The sequence below is a fragment of the Chionomys nivalis genome, chromosome 17, assembly GCF_950005125.1.
Source record: "Chionomys nivalis chromosome 17, mChiNiv1.1, whole genome shotgun sequence".
Taxonomy (NCBI): Eukaryota; Metazoa; Chordata; class Mammalia; order Rodentia; family Cricetidae; genus Chionomys; species Chionomys nivalis.
In genome coordinates, this window is record NC_080102.1 from 57257858 (window position 1) to 57277853 (window position 19996).

Genomic DNA, 19996 nt, shown 5'->3' on the forward strand with positions numbered 1-19996 from the left:
AGGAGTCAGTGGTCAGGCTGGTCCTCGTCTCACTGGGGCTTTGTGAGAGAGGAAGCTAGCAGGAGATAGGCTGGGCAGGGGCAGTGGGGAGGAAGGAAAGGTCCCAAACATCACTTCTGTGGCTCAGTGGCGAAGAGCACTCGCCACTCTGACAGAGACCATAGTTTGGTTCTCAGCTCTCACATTGAGGGGCTCGCAACAGCCTGTAAGTCCAGCACCAGAGGATCTGACCCATTTACTGGCCTCCAAGGGTATACACACACATGTATGCAAACACACAACACATAAACACAAATAAAAATAATATGTATTGCCGGGCGGTGGTGGCGCACGCCTTTAATCCCAGCACTCGGGAGGCAGAGGCAGGCGGATCTCTGTGAATTCGAGATCAGCCTGGTCTACAAGAGCTAGTTCCAGGACAGGCTCCAAAACCACAGAGAAACCCTGTCTCGAAAAACCAAAAAAAAAAAAAAAAAAAAACCCCCCAAAAAAATATGTATTAATCTCAGAAGGGCTGGAGAGAAGGCTCAGTGGTTAAGAGCACTGGCTGCTCTTCCAGAGGACCCGATTTCAATCCCCAGCACCCACACGGCAGCTCACAACCATCAGTAGCTCCAGTTTCAAGGGATCCGATGCTCTCATCTGGCCTCTAATGGTACACACACATGAATGTGGTAAAGCACCCATACACATAAAATGAATAATAATAAAACTTTTTTGAAAAGTACTTCCCTAACATTAAAAAGAAATCTCCAAAAGTATGAAAAGCCGTGAGAGTTGCAGCATTGCCATATGGGGAACATAAAAAGGCGGGGAAGCATAGATTATAGACCAACATGGTGGCTTTCAGTATATTGGGACCTGTTCAGCTGAATAGCCATGGAAACTCTCAGCACACTGGAGAATGGAATGGTCTCAGAATTCTGGCATTCCTGAAACCAAAAGCAACTGTGTCTCTAGTCATGAGGTGGACTGTACAGCATGCCACACGCAAAATAGCTCAAGAGCTTAAGGAATGATTAGTAAAGTTTGCGCTTCAGAGTGAAGAGGTGGGTGCACAGAAAGGCCTGGTAATCTAATGCTGGCCAGTGTGGCTCGAAAATGTCCTTACTTGGCACAGGTTTATTGGCATCTGTGATATTTCAAACAGTCATAATCAACTCTAAATAACCTTTGTGTTTAATGTTTAAGATATAATTGTAAGAGCTGTTTTCAGAGTTTATTTATTTCATGTGTGTGGGCGTTTTGCCTGGATGTCTGCATGTATGTCTGTACATTGTGTGTGGCTACTGTGCATGGAGATCAGAAGAAAGTCGGATCCCCTGAACTGGAGTTACAGACTTGTGAGTTGGCACGTGGATGCTGGGAATGGAACCTGGGTCCCCTGCAAGAGCAACGTCTCTCCAGCCCCTGCTCTTAGGAGTTTAGATCCTGCGTCCTGTTCTTGGTGTGCTTTGCCAGAGGACCGTAAACACGCTGCTGCTGCAGTGCCTCTTCCTCCTGTCTACTTGTGTGGTTTGTTCCCAAGTGCAGCAAACACAGTTAATGCTTACAGTGCAAAGGAAATCCACCTTAGAATGCCTTAGATGTTGATCTTTGAAGAAATTAGCAACCCCAAATAAAACAATAAAATGAGAAAAGACATTCAGGGTGTGTTAGCATTACCCTGTTAAGCTGAAAAATGATACTCAGCTTTGATGGCTTCTGGGAGAGAAATCCAAAGTCAGCTTTGTCCAGGGAATGAACTACAGAAGTGATTTCTTTATAAGAGATCAAGATGAATCCTGTGCCGTTGAACCCGTCACATTCTGTTAGGAGGGTTGCTGTGTTCTGACCAGTAGGGATCTTGGCTGGAGTAGCTGGGTCTGTTCCCTTTGACACCAGTGTCTGAGCCAGCGTTTTCATGTAGGGACAGTTGGGTGGCCCGGTGTTCTTGGACCTGATGCTGTGACTCCTACTGTGTGGTTCTTCGTCATACAGATGGTGTGAGCTTCCCATCATCAGCGGGATGATGCCTGACTTTGGCAGCTTTGCTCTCATATTTCCTATCACATGTAAAAATACCTAGGGAGGTAAAGAACCAAGTGAGAGCACTAGCTTTGCTACTGTTCTGTCATTGAGAAATCCCTTATTTCATTGTGATTGCTTACTTATTTTCCAAGGCAGTGATGAACCATATTTCTTCTAATAAATGGACCCTTTTAAAAATATTTTAATTTGGAGGCTGGAGAGTCAGTGGTTAAGAGCACTGACTGCTTTTCTTTTTTTTTTTTTTTTTGGTTTTTCGAGACAGGGTTTCTCTGTGGTTTTGGAGCCTGTCCTGGAACTAGCTCTTGTAGACCAGGCTGGTTTTGAACTCACAGAGATCCTCCTGCCTCTGCCTCCCAAGTGCTGGGATTAAAGGCATGCACCACCACCGCCTGGCACACTGACTGAGTTCAATTCCCAGTAACCACATGGTGGCTCACAACCATCTATAGTGAGATCTGGTGCCCTCTTCTGGCTTAAATGTGTACAAGCAGATAGAGCACTCATAATACATAAATAAAATGTAAAAAATATTTTAATTTGTCTCTTTTGTAAGATAGTGTGAAAATTTCAATAAGATATGGCATTCTTGATTTGAGTGGACTTAGGGAACACTAAAATAGTATGAAATAAATATACATGTTACATAAAAGTATCCTATTTTAGAACCTAAAGTAAGTAAGTTGGTATTATACTTTTAAAAGTAATTGCCCAAACTGGACTTGGTAAGTAGTATACTCTGTAATCCCAGCATGGAGGAGACTGAGCATTAGTTAGTGCTCATAGGTACAGAAACTTGAGGCAAAAATGTACCCTACTATTGAGCTGGTGTTTCTTGCAACATTCTTAATTAGTGCTGTATGTGTTTAGATTGTTTTTGTAATATATGATTACTTCTTTGTTTCTTTTGGTGATTCTAGGGATTGAAGTAGGATTGGACTAGAGACCTCACACATCCCAGACAAGTGCTTGGCCATTGAGCAATTCCCTCTGCTCAGTTTTCTTATTGTTGACAAAATGACCCATACAATATCTGAGTGGTATAATTGTAACAGGACAGCAAGCTCAGCCGTGACAGTCATGTCTTACTGGGGTCCTCACCATCAGTGTGGCTTCTTCTGAGTTGATGCTGTGGAAATGCAGCATGCCTCCCTCTTTCATCTAGAGGAGAGCTTCTCTCGTCTTTTTCCAAATCTGTTTTGTTTGCGTAAAGTGACTGACGCAGGGGCTCCAGGTCATGTCTTTCTGTGTTAATACCCCTGGGTTCAACCAGGAGCGATGGAGCTCTCCTGGCAGCACTTCCTGTGGTCTGAGCACAGCACGATCCTGGGGAAGCATAGATGGAAACACAAGAGTCCTTCACACAGTCCGGGGTACAAAGGCAGCATCAGAAAGAAGCGGGAGGTGCCTGTTGCTGAGGCAGGCTTCATGCTGATGCTGTCCAAGCCATTCTGAAGGATAAATAGCCGTTTACTCTGTGCAAAAGAAAATGACAGATAATGTGAAAAATGCAAAAGCAGATAATGTGAAATATAGGACTGAAATTCTATCTTCCTGCCCCTCTTAGTACATAGAGCTGGGGTTTGCAGAGGGTTTGTAGGCCCAGAGAATTTACTTTTGAGATTTGTTTGAGAATGCAAAGAATAGCTTAGAAAACACAGAAAAATGTGAGAAATAGGTAGATATTAGCTATGTGATAGTAATTACAGCAGTTTATAGGGCACACATGCCTGTTGGCAGACTATTACAATAAAACAGCAAGTTCAACTCTCGACCATTGTGCTTCTGAGAGTCTTTTCTGTGTGCTGTGCAGCTGGTGTTGCTCACCAGGATGCAGGTTCTGTTGAGATACTGGCGTTCACACAGCTGGGAGATAGCCTGGAGATACGCTACCTCCCACTTCACCTCTCTGGATTAGAGATTTGAACGACAGAAGGTACACATACCAAAGGAAACCAGCCAACACTTTTATCACTTGGACTTTATATATAGAAAGACTTTCTGATGCAATAAAAGGCACATAAGTTTTTTTTTATGGTGGTAGGAAAGCAGTATAAATTTGCCTCTTGGCAATTTGTATCTCATATCCCAAATATATGAAAAAAATTAGGGAAAATAAAACTGGAAGTTGATGGGGAAGATGAACAAATGACTTGAAGGTTTGTTTTACCTCAGTGGGTTAAAGGCACTTGCTGCCCAGCCTGATGGCTTGAGTTCACTTCCTGAGACTCACATGGTGGAAAGAATGGACAGATTCTGACCTCTACATGAGTGACTTAGAAAAGAAAACATTTGACAGGACTTGCAGTTTCGGGGGATGAATCCCCCACCCCCATGGCGTTGGAGCAGAAGCCGAGGGCTCACATCTTGAGGTAAAACCCCAAGACAGAGAGCTAACTGGGAATGGCACGGGCTTGTGAGACCTGAATAAAGCCGTGCTCAGCAGGCGTGCAGCCTGAGAGCTGACCTGAGCGGCATTTGATTACGCTACTTTCTCCACGTAAACGCTCCGAGTCTAAAGACCAGACAGCTAGAAACAGGCACTGAACTCAACTTAGAAGATTTGTTACAATCGATATAACAATTTTGAAGTAGCTGTTTGTGTAGCATAATATAGATTCAGTGAGTGAATAAAATATTGGAGGCATTGTTAAAAGGAAGTTACAAATGGAAAGGGGAACATTAGAAGGAATTTTTTGGGTTGAATGAAATCAGAGTATCAGGGACTCATTTTTAATACACATATAGATAGAAATAGATATGGACATGTGCACAAATACTTGTGTTTGTGTTCCATCGATCCCTGAAAGGCCCAATAATACCAAGAGCCGCTAGTTCAGGATCCTGGTTCCTAAATGCTGCATATCTACCATTGACAGGAGCTCCTGAGAGAGCTGTGCTCCAGTCCTGGAGCAGGGAAGGTACTAGGTGATTCCCAGATGATCATTGCACTTGTTGTGTCAGGAAACCATAACTACCAAAATGAAAAGTATCCAAGAGCCAGGATGCCAGTAATTTGCCAAAAACGCTGACACCAGGAGAGTCCCAGAGTAGATACGGACCCAGTGAATGTGTTGATTCCCTAAGTAATAATTATCTCACCCAGGGTCCTGATGCAGTTAAGACTCATCAGTGGTCAGGCCTTAATCCCAGCGCTTGGGAGGCAGAGGCAGGTGGATCTTTGTTCAAGGTCAGCCTGGTCTACAGAGCAAGTAGAGTGTGTGTCTGGGGAAGAAACAAACAAACACAAAGAGGACGAACCGCGTGGATTAATTTAACAGACAACATTTGACTGAATATTCGAAGGCACTCTCTCCAATAATAGACAGGTATATCTTGATACCTTGTTTTTAGAATGGCTCATTCTTTGAGGTGTCCCTGTCAGAGTATATAGCTGGATCTAATAAGAACATATCAAAGCTGCAAACATTTGGGGACGTTTTATAAAAATAGGCTGTGCGACACTGTTATGACAATAAAAGACAGGAAGACTAAGACACTGTCCCAGATTATAAGAGGCCAAAGGATCGGGATATCCAAAAGGAATATGTGTCTAGATCAGGAAATGCTGGTGGGAAACTGTGGCATTATTGGGACAGCTAGGTTGTGAGTCAGACAGCAGGATGGGCGCATCAATGTTGAAGTTACAGATTTTAAAAAACAAAACAAGGTCTCACTGTGTAGCCCTGCCTGACTTCTAATTTACTTCTAATTTAAGATCCATTTGCTGCTGCCTCCTGAGTGCTGGAATTAAAAGGTTTCCTAGAGCACACCTGGCTACACTTCCAGATTTTGATAACTGAACAATGGCCATGTAAGAGAAAAATTATTATTCTAAGGAAGTATTAATAAGAAGTGGATATTCGTTGCTTTCACCCCTTTGCTTGGAGCTAATGCTAAGGAGATAATTAGATGTGTTCTAAAGTGTAATGTTGAATTATTCTTATTGTGGACAGTAGTAAGAAAAACAGAAACAATCTAATCTTTGATATTAAAGGGTTGCCGAAGTTGTAACCTGTTAACTCCGGGAAGTGCTGTGGAGCCCTTTAAAGTCAGGATGCGGAGCCGTTTATTTGTGTCAGTCAGGGCTGTTTTGGTTGCAGGAGCAGCTGCTGACTCAGGTTCCCTTAAATAGCTGGTACAGGTCACAGAAGGAAATGGCTGAGAAACCCCTAGGAAGGGAGAGAATTCTAGGGATCTGACTTGAAGTTCAGACTCTCCTTTCTGGGCCATTGTCCTTAGCTCACATCAACCCTGGGACCTACACTTTCTGACTCTGAGGTCACACTCAAGAGCAGAGAAGCTGGGCAGTGGTGGTGCACACCTTTAATCCCAGCACTCGGGAGGCAGAGGCAGGCGGATCTCTGTGAGATCGAGACCAGCCTGGTCTACAGGAACTAGTTCCAGGACAGGCTCCAAAGCCACAGAGAAACCCTGTCTCGAAACAACAACAACAACAACAACAACAACAACAACAAAGGACAGAAAAGCCTGGGACGATGTGTCTGGAGCCATTCCTGGGTAGGAGAAAGTGTCAAGTGGGGAAACCTTGGGTTTGCTCTACCTCAGCAGGATCTGTAAGAGCATCTTTATTTCCCTTCAGTCCTTGTGTGTGAGGGGGCTGTGTACATGTTTGTATACACATGTTTGTGCTGGTATGAGTGGGTGTGTGCTTGTGTGTGTGTATGTATGCAGGCCAGAGGTCCAAGTTGAATGCCTTGTAAAGAGGCTCCTTTACAAAGCAATGACAGAATGCATCATGCTGTGTGCAGAACAATCGGTTTTTTTTGTTGTTGTTGTTGTTGCTTTTTATTTATTTATATATTTACTTATTTATTTTGTAGTAGGGTGAAGAAGCCAGAATTCTGTTTGGAATATGCTAATTTTGAGGTTCCTATGACAAGTGCAAGAGGCCAGAGCCATGTGCAGGCTGCAAAATGAGTAACATGTACCCTTGTGACTTTTAGACCAGAATCACCCCTTCTGTCCCTGTGGCACAGAACTGAGGGAGTTCTTTCTGACAGTTAAGAGTACCCTAGGCTACTTTTGTTGGAAGTGCTCTAATTCAAAATTTTCCATGTAGGACACTAATTATTTCCTTAGAATTAACTTCAGTCCATGTAGAGGCTGGACTCCCTCTGGGCACAGGTGCTTGCTAGACTCATGCCCCCTCTAGTCAGCCCTTTGCTGTGTCCCAAACTTGTGCACTCAGTCTTCACGTTCTCTAGGAAATTGCCCTTGACTTCTTTTGTTTCTATCTTTGGTTTTTATCTTAATTGATCTGAATCAAAAGATAAATAAAAGCCGGGCAGTGGTGGCACACACCTTTAATCCCAGCACTCGGGAGGCAGAGGCAGGCGGATCTCTGTGAGTTCGAGACCAGCCTGGTCTACAAGAGCTAGTTCCAGGACAGGCTCCAAAACCACAGAGAAACCTTGTCTCGAAAAACCAAAAAAAAAAAAAAAAAAAAAAAAATCTAAATACCAATAGTTCATTCCTCAGATGTGCACAAGTGCAAATAAATCCATATGTTATCTTTTCAGATATCCACACAGAAGCGGTTCAGGCTGCTCTGGCAAAGCACAAAGAACAAAAAATGGCTTTGCCCATGCCCACCAAAAGGCGGTCCACATTTGTCCAGTCTCCTGCGGATGCTTGCACTCCTCCCGGTAGGTTTTTCAGAACCTTTCTCTTTGACATTTACTCTCTAGATGTTTGGACAAGTACCTTTTTCTCTCTGAGGTGGGCCTGGAGCTCTGCACACATCACCCCGTGAACCTGTGCAGTGCTCTCTGCTGTCACTTTCTGCACAGCACAGAGCACAGCATTCCCAGCCCTGTGCACAGCACAGCTTCCTTCTGAATCCCAGCGTTGACTGGCCTGCGACACCCACACTCATGTCACCAGCAGCATGGGCCAGGCCCTTCTGTGAGGACGATATGGCTGCTTTGTGTCACAGATATTAACTCATCCTCAGTTGATGCTTCATCTCAATTCAACAGCCAGCATAGGAGTAGACATGGAATAGAGTTTTGTTTTACTAAAAATTTTAGGATGTCATTAATACAAATTTGAAATAGATCTGAAAAAATAAATATCCTTTAATATGTTTGTATCTTTAAAGTTTTCCTTTTTAACAGTGAGGTCTTTTTCCATTGTGAATTTAGGAGTTAGAACTTTAGATCCTAGGACCAACTAGACAGTTCTCAAATTTCTTTCCTGTTCAGAATGTTTCATCAAATTTTTGAAAACCTTATTTTATTTTTTCTTAGATCAAACAGATAATATTCTTTAATGATTTGTTTATTTTATGTATATTAGTGTTTTGCTTACATGTATGTATGCACACTGTGTATGTGCCTTGTGCTCTTGGAGGCCAGAAGAAGGTAACAGGTACCCTAGAACCAGAGTTACAAACTGTTGCAGGTACTGGGAACTAAACTTGGGTCCTGTAAGAGCAGCAAGTGCTCTTAGCCCTCCCCTCGACACCATGGATTTGGATAGCCTCCCTGGAGGGCTGCACTGTGTGCTTGGTTTCTCGTTCACAGCTGCCATGCTGAGCTATGCTTATGGATTCAGGCTCACGTCAACAGTTTTCTCCTAGGTTTTGACTAACTTCTCAGAGCACTTGGGTTTGCTGTGGGCTCATTAGCTGTGTGTGCTTTTTTCCCTTCACATTTGTGGTGTCAATATGTTTGAAAGAGAAATAGCTCTGTGGCTTCAAGTGTTTCTCAAAATGTAACTGTAACATAGGATACCTCTAGCAGAATAACACAATGAAGCACTTTGTGTCCATAATGGTGCATACTTCAGACCCACTCATTCAGAATCTTGGATGGGTTCCCTTCCACATTTGTACAGTATTCAAGTTGGGTTCTTGGGCACAAAGGGGGCTCTCAGTCTCGAAGCCATCCATGTTGGCAGATCCCCTGCAGCATGGCTAAAGGTTCAGTTTCAGTAAATGGCAAAGGGCGGGGAACAGCACAACATGCAGTTCTTAGAAGCAGCCCTCTCCTGGCCCCCGTCAAGGCGGTGTGGGTCCAGAGTAAATGGCTACTCTCATGGCTGTGGGTTAAAAGTGAGAGTGCCCCACAGGATCAGGGAGGGCCTTTTATCAACCCTTTCTTAAGCATCACTGCCAGAGGGGAGCTCAGTGGCCCTCGAAAGAAGTCACAGCTGTCCACTGCTGAATGGAACCATAGTCCTTCGCCGTCGGCCCACTGCAAGCCTCTGAACTCTAAACATGCATTCTCTCTCTCTGTGGAACCTTCAAGATGAAGCATAATGTTCTTGATCACGTTACACATGTTAATAATTTCATAACAACGACATGGTTCTCTCTCCTAAGGCCCAAATTCAGCAGAGCGGGGTGAATAGGCTTTTTGTCCATTTACCTTCTGTTCTAGAGGTTTCTGAGTAGGAATTGAAATACTTCCATATGCTATTAGGGACACCTATGTTGCAAGTAGGAAATTTTTCCCAAGAGGAGATGCTGAGGCTCCTCTCCAGCAACCTCACACAGCCCCGGGAGGTAGACCCTGGTGTTTTCATCTAGCGATTCTGCACATACCAAGTACAAGAACTCTGCTCCAGAGAGGGCAGGCAGGAGGCTGTGTCATTAAGGAATCTGCCAGCATCTTTCATGTTAGCAGTGGAATTTGCCATTCTTGCTGGGTGGTGGTAGTCCAGGCCCAGCACTTGGCAGGGGTCAGGGGCAGGTCAATCTCTGAGTTCCAGACCAGCTTGCTACAGAGAAAGTTCCAGGATGGCCAGGGTTACCAGAGAAACCCTGTCTCAAAAAACAAACAAAAGAGCATCGACAAATCTTGCTATGTTGCAGTTTTAAGACACTGACAGCGTGTCCCAGGACCTGTGACCTCTAATTCAGATATCAGTTTTATATGGCTTATCTACTTTTGCTAGCCCCAAGTACCCAAGTTAAGAGGCTGTATTCTAGGAGTGGGAAGGAGGAAGAGAGATTACAGGATTGCTCATCACTCAATGTTTTTGAAATCAGCTTCTGGCCAGTTATAAAAATGATCAAAAGGTGGGCAGCTGGAGAGATGGCTCCGTGGAGTTTGGAGCATCCAGCCCCGTCATATCCACCCCAGCAGTGCATGGGGAGGATGCAGGTGGATACCGGAGTTCACTGACCAGTCGGGCCTGAAAAATACTGTGGGAATGTATTGAGGAAGACTTCACGTGTCGGCCTCTGGCCTCCCAGGCTCACCCTGCAAGGGCACCTCTCCACACACACTCCACCTCATGCGCACACACAAATAACCCAATTTACCCCACAGTGTGCCACATGAACCCGTTTCACAATAGTTTAGCCTTTGCTCTTTGTACACCGAGCTGTCACTGCACACATCAGGTTTGAAGGTTCTTCCCCTTCATGAGCTATGTTGTGTGGATCTCACTCTGGGACACTGACCACTCGGCTACTTTCCCTTTGGGAGGTGTCCAGCCACCTGGATTCCTAACCTGATGAAAATTAGAGCTACCTGATCCAGGGGGCTTAAGGAGGAAACCCCAGAGATTTTTTTTCTCTTACGGCATCATTAGTTTGGAAGCAGTGGTTAATGGTGTGGGAAATGATCTGTCGTCTCTCAGATAAAGATGTCAGCCAGCATACACTAACCTGCCATGGGTTTGAAAGTATAAGTTCTCTAAGTGTGTCATGAGTCCTAGTTTGAATGCTGTGCCCTTCCCCATCTTTTAGGGTGCTTGAATTACTATTGCCCAGTTCTCTTATGTGCTGAAATCATTTACTGACGTCATGCGGCAATGGCCTCAGCTTTCTCTGTGGAGGTTCTTGGTGTAGCACCATTGCCCATTCATATAGGAAAGCAATGCCAGCCACAGTAATTTATTTACTCGTTCCTGCTTCTGAGCTTTTTCTGTGGCAGTGGGAGCTTATTGTTTGCTCCTGCAAGAGTGGCCAGGTGACCAGATAAACTCCAGCACCGTGACCCCAAGACTGGCTCTAGTGGAGGCATGTTTTGTGTAGACGTGTGGGGTCCTGAATAGGGTCTTGCTTGGCAGTGATAATTATCTTGGGGTGGAAGACAAGGGTAATTTCCTCTCCCTAGTTCTGTTTTCAAGCCTTTACACACTGTCAATCTCTTTCCCTATGTCTATATATTGAAATGATGTCTTGGAACACATTTGGGATATTGTTAGTTTCCCATCTACCTCAAGGATGCTTTATAGAATTATTTTTTCTTATACTGTGCCAAGAACTTTCACATGACAAAGACTGCCCTGCCCGACTTGTGTCTTTCCTAAGTAGGAAGAGCAGATGTTCTGTAGCCGTGTGACAACCAACGTTCACAGTCGCTGAGTGACTTGCTCATTGTAAAATAGTAGTGATCAGACTCAGTTTTGTTCCTGAGTGTCACAGGTAGGAAATCCCTTTACTTAACAGCTGCCCACATATGCACAGTACTAGAATAGTATACATTAAATAGCCATTGCCTCCGTAGAGCTACAGACCAAAATACCTTCCAGTCAGTTAAATGTTACTTGAAAGGGAATACCGAGGCTGGGGATGAGGCTCAGCATACAGGAAGTCTTGGGTTCAATCCCTAGAACCACACGACAGGTTTGATAGCACAAACCTATAATCCCACATGCAGAAGGTGCAGGATCCTCTTTAGTTACATTCTAAGTCTGAGGCCAGCTTGGGGTACACAGACCCTATCCACCCCCCAAATGAAAAAGATTGGTGAAAAAGAGAAGTCTTAAAGACTACCAGCTTGCAGAATTGCCCGAGGATTATGACTAACTTAAAACCACGCAGTAAACAGTGGCTGGACCCTAGCCCAGTGCTGGGTCTGGCTTGTGTGGCAGTGTCCTTTCATCGTCCACAGGGGAAGCCGTAGTCACATGTGCTCGAGGAGCTCCTTCAGCAGTATTTGGTGTTCCTAGGCCACCGTGCCATCAGGCTACATTTGTGTTTTTCAATAGCTTTTTGTAAAATTATGATTTTTGCTAATGAAATTTGCTAATGAATGTAATCTCATACTTAGTGCTATTTATACATTTCACGTACTATTCAGAGGGAAGTAGAGATAGAGGGCATGCGGGCACAGGACTGAACTAGGAAAATGAACTTAGGGGCTGAGAGATGGCTCAGTAGTTAAGAGCACTGACTGCTCTTCCAGAGGACCTGAGTTCAAGTCCTAGCACCCGCATGGCAGCTCACAACTGTCTGTAACTCTAAGATCTGACTTCATCATGAGGACATACATGTAGCAAAACACCAATGCAAATAAAATAAAAATAAATTTAAAAAAAAGAAAGAAAAAAGTAAAATGAACTTATCCATAGATGGTATCTAAGTTGATTGTCTTTGGGAGCTGGTGAAGAAGAGACACTTGAGGAGACACGAGCTGACTTCATATGCAGTTTGTACAAGGCCCTGGATTTAGTCCCTGGTGCCCTTCCCACACAGAAAAATAAAAAGGAAGCAACAAGTAGGTTGAAGACGTCTAAGATCTGATTGTTGTGTCATAACTAGAACCAAGTCCAGAACAGTTGATTAGTTAACTAGTTAGTATGGGCACACTCATGTGTGTGTGTGTGTGTGTGTGTTCGTTCACACCTTCTACTGTGTGGGCTCGGGGTTGAATTTGAGTTGTCAGGCTTGGTGACAGGCACCCTTACCCATTAAGTCATATAGCAGTTCCCAGAGTGAACTGATTCAAAAGGTCATTCCTTAAGCTACTTAACATATTTGCCTCTTCTTCTGGACTGTTGTGTGTTGAATATATGCTTTCCTGAAAACTCAGAGCACTAAGGGTTGTTAGATATTCAGTTTAGTATTCAAATGGGCAGTAACCTGGGTGTCATGATGCAGGCCTGTAATTCCAGCACCTGGGAAGTAGAGGTGTGGGGATCAGAGGAGTTCAAGGTCCTTCTGATTTACTTGGCCAGTTAAGGCCAGTCTGACCTGCATGAGTCCTGTCTCAAAGAACCGAAACAAAACAACAGAAATGGTGTCTTGTCTCCCAGGGTATATATAGCATTTGTTTTCTAAGCAGACTTTCAATAGATGTGGGAAGTTCTCAGGAAACCTGTTTAGTGATGTGTGTCTGGGAGTTCGAGGCCAGCCTGTGCTGCAGCGGGAGTTCCAGGACAGTTAGGACTACATAGAGAAACACTGTCTTGAAAAATAAAAAATAAAATAAAATAAAAAAAATAATAAAATTAAAAATTAAAAAATTCTCTTGAGTAGTTTTCAATCTCTCTAAGAGCTGCATAGCAAATGACTGTCCACGTCCGTGGGCTTAGTGTTAGTTTAAATGGTTCAGAATTTGTAGCCTAAAATAGACTCAGCCCCTATCTCCAGAACAAACCTTTTTTAAAAAAAATAAAAATTACATTTATTTGTTGATTTGTGTGTGGAAGGTATGTGTTGAGGTCTGAGAACAGCCTGCAGGAGCCAGTTCTCTCCTTGCTCCATGTGAGTCCAGGGAGTCAAACACTCAGCTTGTCTGGTGAGCAGCAAGCACGTTGAAACTCTGAGCTCTCTGGATGCCCAGAACTAACCAGTCTTCCCTATGCTGTACACTGCCTTCTCCTAGACCCCTTCTTATTCTGTAAAGATTCGTCTTCTCAAGTTTTAAATCTCCCCTTGCCTATGTAAAAACCATCTCTCCTCAAAGTATTCTTGTACGTGCTGAAGTTGCCGGTCATCCAGGCAGGAGAAACGACTTTTCTGTGTGGCAGAGCCCCATCCACTTTCTCCTCCGCCAGATCAAGCCTTAACTGTTCCGTTGGCAAGTTTGTTCCTCTGTTCTCGGAAGCACTTGCTCGAAGTCGCCTCTTCCATGCCCAGTTGACCTGACGTGTTATTCTGAGTGGTTGTAGGGTGGTGGGTGTCCCTTAGCCTCAGGGGATTGTTGTTACTCTCTCGTCGTAGCCAGTGTCTAGACCTAAGCTTGGCATATTGCTGAATGGCAGAATGTGTTTTCCTTTGTTGTTCTTTTTTAAAAAGATTTTTTATTTTGTGCATCTGAAGGTTTTACCTGTATGCATATGTATATACCGTGTGATCTTCTGGAACTGGAGTTACAGACAGTTGTGAGCTGCCATGTGGGTGCTGGGAACTGAACCGGGGTCCTATGGAAGAACAGTCAGTGTTCTCAACTGCCGAGCCATCTCCACCTCTGATAGTAACTATTCTCCAGGAACTGGTCAGCTCATATTGCTGTCCCTCAGTGTTTGTCGTTTACTTTCAGGTGTCAGGTACTTTAGGTGACATTGTCATCCTTATAAGTCTTTCTTTTTTCTTAAAATATTTTTATTTATTTATTTATTAAGTATACAATATTCTGTCTGCATATATGCCTGTAGGCCAGAAGAGGGCACCAGATCTCATTACAGATGGTTGTGAGCCACCATGTGGTTGCTGGGAATTGAACTCAGGACCTTCGGAAGAGCAGGCAATGCTCTTAACTGCTGAGCCATCTCGCCAGCCCCCCCTTATAAGTCTTTTAAAATTAGTTTTTTTTAACCAGGAGGTGGTGTACACCTTTAATCTCAGCATTCAGGAGGCAGGAGGCAGTTTGAGGCCAGCCTGGTCTACAAGAGCTAGTTCCAGGACAGCCAGGGCTACAGCAGAGAAACCCTGTCTCGAAAAAACAAACCAAAACCCAAAAAACCCAAATAGAGCAGTGGTTCTCAACTTTCTCAATGCTGCAATATTTAATACAGTTCTTTATGTTGTGGGGACCCCCCAACCATAAAATTCTTTCGTTGCTTCTTCATAACTATAATTTTGCTAACTGTTATGAATCATAATTGAGTCTGATATTCACTATTGGGTTGTGACCCCCAGGTTGAAAACCACTGAAATAAATGATAGGCTTCTGGTGAACAGTATCAAATGGTGCTGTGTTAAATCACAGCCCAGCACAAAGAGAAAGCCAGGCTTTAAAGATTGTTTTCTGGCCTGGGGGTATAATTTAGCAGTAGTGTGTTGGCCTAGCGTGAATGAAGTCTTAGGTTCAGCCCCTAGAACCAAACAACAGCAACAAAACGTTTTGAGCTCTAGGTAGTGACTCAGGACTGTAATTCCAGCGCTCAGGAGGCAAAATGGCTGATTGTTACGAGTTAAAGGCCAAGCTTTCCAGGACTACAAAACATGACCCTGTCTCAAAAACCTCAGTCAACAAAATGGTTTTAGCAGATAACGACAGTGCGGTGCGCCAAGCCTGATGACCTGAATTCCATACCCAGGACCCATAGCGGAAGGAAAGGACTTAACTCCTGCACATTGTTCTCCATGGTACACTCTCCAACAAATACATACATTTTTTTTTTTTAAAAACAAAAGTTGGACAGTTTATTTGATCAAAAGTTGAAATACACTTAATCACCTTGCTGTTAAGCTTGCAAATGCCAAAGTTAGATCGCACTGGAGGAAACTGCTTTAGTTCTACACTGAGATACTCCGAAGTCCACAGCAGCAACTATGTGGTGCTGTTTTGAGTCTAAGGCATAGTATATTATAAGCAATATATAAAATTTGTCTGCTAGGTATTTAGTAGACAGGTTTTGCTAAGTTAATTCAGGCTGACCTCAAATACATACATTTTTTAAAAACTTCCCCAAACCCCCCATTTTTTTTATCTTGCCAAATTTTTTTTACAAATATTCCTGGTAGACATTTTTTTACACTACAAAATAATAATATTTAAAAGAGCCCTCTCTCTCTTTTTTGTGAAGTTATAGGCTCAGGCAAGTGTGGAGGCCCACTGCCTATAGACCTACTCCCAAGAGACAGGCTTGGGGAGACTCTAGTACAGATCCAGCTGCAGCAGCATAGCAAAGCTTGGCTCAAAAAGGAGAAAAGAAAGAAAGCACGGCCGTCTCAGAGCAGCACTAAGCATTGCACATCCCTGGGAGTTAATTCCCCGTGAATGTGACCACGCCCTTGGGTGCTGTGACCCTCAGAGCAGATGGTTTTCTTTTTTTCTACCAACCTTCAGGGGTCTGTTCTCTTGGTTCTCATTTATTATCTTTATTTTATGTGTATGGGTTTTTTGTCTACATGTATATCTGTGCATTCACAGAAGTCAGAGAAGGGCACTGAAGTCCCGGGAATGGGAGTTACCAGCATTTGTGAGCTGCCAGATTGGTACTGGGGTCAAACCTGGTTCCGCTGGAGGAGTTGAGAACAAGTGCTCTTGACTGCTGAGCCCTTTCTCTTTTCTCTGCTTTCATCCTAAAGGAACAGGCTGTTTAAGTTATTCTGTCTTTAAAAAGAAAAGATTTATTTTTTTACCTTGGGTATGCTGTTGTGTTGAATGCCCAGGGGTCAGATAGTGCAGTCTCCCTTGGAGTTGGAGTTGCAGATGTTTGTAACCCACTTGACAAGGCTGCTGTGATCTGAGCTCAGGTCCTCTGACACAGAAGTAAGTGCTTTTGACTGAGCCGTCTCTTAGTGCCTCATTTAAACTGTTACTAAGGGGAAATATCAGACACTGTGGCAGAGCAGAGACAGAGACATCTTTTCATCAGTCCGCTAGGGTCTGAGAGGGCTGTGTGCTGGCCCACAGTGGCCTCAGGAAGGCATATTTCCTCTTATGTCCTTAGGCTCCCTGATTGTGCCCTCACCTCTTTTGGTTTCTTTGTGTGCTTCAGCTGGTTTCTGTTCTGTTAATTTCTTCAAATATGCCTTGTTTTCTGTACCTGATGTTATTGCTGTGCCTCTCAGCCAATCCCTGCTTCCGCTGCAGGGCAAAGGAGTATGAACTCCACAAGGCTCCAAGCCCTCCTCACCCAGCATTTCATTCTCCCTCACTGGTACAGTGCTCATGAAGCAAGATTAATAAAAATTTAGAGACAGAAATTGGGGTTCAACCTGAAGGTCAGAAAAGCAAAACAGCCAGCCACTGACTCTTACCTGATCTCAGTCCGAAATGGCAATTCTGCCTCCAGGAATATCAGAATGAGACTGTGACTGAGAGCTGCCTCCTCCCGTTTTATAATCTTCTCTAGTGCCTTTAAAGGCATGTAGCGCCGGTTTTTATGGCAACTAGTGTGGCTCCTGGGATTAAAGGTGTGTGTTACCACTGCCTGGTCTGTAAGGCTGACCAGTGTGGCTGTTTCACTCTCTGATCTTCAGGCAGTCTTTATTTGTTTGTTTGTTTGTTTTTTCGAGACAAGGTTTCTCTGTAGCTTTGGTGCCTGTCCTGGAACTAGCTCTTGTAGACCAGCCTGGCCTCGAACTCACACAGATTCACCTGCCTTTGCCTCCTAAGTGCTGGGATTAAAGGCGTGCGTCACCATTGCCCAGCCAGTCTCTTTATTTATTAAAATACAAAAGAAACTCCACCACATGCTCAGGCATATTTATTTGTTGAATGGGTAAGGCTTCATAATGAATCATTTAACCTCAAGTTACAAGTAAACTTGGTGGGTCCTCAGAGTTCACATGGAAGACAGACACCAAAGCCATCCACATTTTGCCCTAGCCTAAACTATTCCATAGCTAATAGCCATTAAACACCCTGAGGAGGGCTGGCAGGCACAGCAGGTAATTGAATTGAAACACTACACCTAATTACATAATTGATCAAATACAGAAACATAATGCAGTCAGTTTTCCACAAATCCAATAATGAAAATATGAGTTTTACTACCAATAAAAATTGATTGATTCTGGTTTTTGACTTATACAAATTAAAACGGCACAGTAGGGGCAGCTTATAAATCCAGAGGCCTTTGTGGGATTCTGAGATGTTACCCCAAAACACTAAATTCTCATGGTGAGGGTCACAAGTCTCACTGCCTCCCTGCCCCCCCACTTTCTGCTTGTTTACAGAATGTTTTCCTTTCAAGATAGAGTTGAAATTTTCTTTTCTTTTTTTAAAAATAGTTATTTATTTATTTGTTATGTATACAATATTCTGTCTGTGTGTATGTCTGCAGGCCAGAAGAGGGCACCAGACCTCATTACAGATGGTTGTGAGCCACCATGTGGTTGCCGGGAATTGAACTCAGAACCTTTGGAAGAGCAGGCAATGCTCTTAACCACTGAGCCATCTCTCCAGCCCCCTAGAGTTGAAATTTTTTCTAGAGATTATAAAGTACTGCTTTTGTTAAGCACCATTGTACTTGTGTTTTCCTTTGACACCCTGTTATATTGTGTACCTTTTCCCTGCAGGGAGCCTTCTTGCTGTATCACTGAATTCTCTGGGGTCTCCATCTGTCTGGCCTCCATCTTCTACCTCCTTAGAACCTACTCCACTTAACACTGAGGCACTCAAAATCAAGTCCTCCTCCCAAAGTTCTTGATTTCTTCCATTGCTTACAGCACGTTATGTTCTTGTGTGGGGTTGTATGTTGCCAGTACCATACTGTAGGTCCTATCTCACAGGCATTCATATGTCTCAGCATCCCTAGGACCTGACATAGATTCCAGCATATAGTACATTAAAACCATTACAGTTTTTGGACTTTGTGTCTCCTTTAATGTGAGGTAATGCTTTGCTGGTAGTCTGAACAAGAAGTAAAGGTAGTGGCCATTGCTTTATTTGGGCTCTCTGGTTTATAGATTAGATTTCTGAATTCTGGATTACCATGGTTTGGTTTGGTTTTCTTTTTCTTTTTTTAAGCTCAAATTCCTATTGTGGAGTGTTAGTTTTTTTTTCTTTTTTCTTTTTTTTTTTCCCTCTTGTTTATTTCTCTGGCTCTTTGAATCTCTGAATTAGACAAAAAATTTCTGCAGAACTGAGCATAACATTTTTTTTTATTAAAAAAACAAAACAAAACAAAAATTGCTGGGCAGTGGTGGTGCCTTTAATCCAGCACTGGAGAAGCAGAGGCAGGTGGATCTCTGTGAGTTTGAGGTCAGCATGGTCTACAGAGTGAGTTCAGGACAGGCTTCAAAGCTACAAAGAAATCCTGTCTCAAACCCCCAAAAAACTGAATGATACTGGGGCTCTGCTAGTTAGCTCATATAGCTAACTATATGTGGGTTCCATTGTTAGTCCTGCAAAAACAAGAGCAAAGAGAAGGAGTCCATTCAGCCCACAGGTCACTAATTAGAGCCACCCAGTGTCATTTAGAAGTTTTCCCTGGGTCTGCACTTAAGTTTTTAGCAAGCTGTTCTAATTTAGGCCTGCTTCCTGAAGTTAGAACCCAGCTTAGTCAAGGGAATTCTCATGGCTCTGTCATGTTTGAAAACCTCACTAACCCTGTGACCAGCCAGCTTGTCAGTAGAGCCGGCAGTGCCTCCAGGCTAAGTTTCTTGCCCCCACTTGAGATCTCATCACCCTGCTCTCTTCCTACTTTTCAGCAGAAGTAGTATCCATGTCTCCTGTAGCCCTCTCCTTTTAAGCAGAGACAGATACCCAGAAAAACCCATGTGACCATCCCTTACAAGGTCTCTAATGAGCGAGCAAACCAGAAGAATGTAAACACTGATTGATTAAATTATTAAAAGTACCTAAATTATCAAATTAATTAAATTATTAAAAAAATGTTTTAAAGTTTCCCGTGGTCCTCTGAGGTCAGCGTTCTGTTTTGTGAGTTGTGTCCCCTAGATCTCTCTTCCACGTCTAAGAAATGTCACCTGATCATCTAACTTGAGAATGTTGGTGTTTTACTGGTGTCAACATCGGTTGTGCAGTCAACAAGCAAGAACTGAACAGTCTGTGCTCAAGGCAGGATCGAGACCTCTTTTTCTCTAATTCCACACAGACACGTCTTCGGCCTCTGAGGATGAGGGCTCTCTGAGACGCCAGGCTGCGCTCTCTGCTGCCCTGCAACAAAGCTTGCAGAATGCCGAGTCCTGGATCAACCGCTCAGTCCAGGGATCGTCCACCTCTTCATCCGCATCTTCTACGCTGTCCCACGGAGAGGTCAAAGGAACCAGTGGGTCTCTAGCTGATGTATTTGCCAATACCCGAATAGGTAGGAGTTGATCTACCCAAGAAGCCCACCCAATGTTTCA

General features: G+C 43.7%; 1 protein-coding gene across 4 annotated transcripts in view; it reads left to right on the forward strand.

Annotated features, from left to right (window-relative positions):
- Dip2b (disco interacting protein 2 homolog B) overlaps positions 1 to 19996 on the forward strand; it is a 194789-nt gene that overhangs the window by 90189 nt on the left and 84604 nt on the right. For 3 of the 4 annotated variants that reach the window (XM_057791489.1, XM_057791492.1, XM_057791490.1), the window contains exons 4-5: positions 7572 to 7697; positions 19744 to 19956. In XM_057791489.1, the coding sequence (XP_057647472.1) occupies positions 7572 to 7697; positions 19744 to 19956 (339 nt within the window). The remainder of the gene's footprint in view (positions 1 to 7571; positions 7698 to 19743; positions 19957 to 19996) is intronic. The other variant, XM_057791493.1, reaches the window with a different exon arrangement.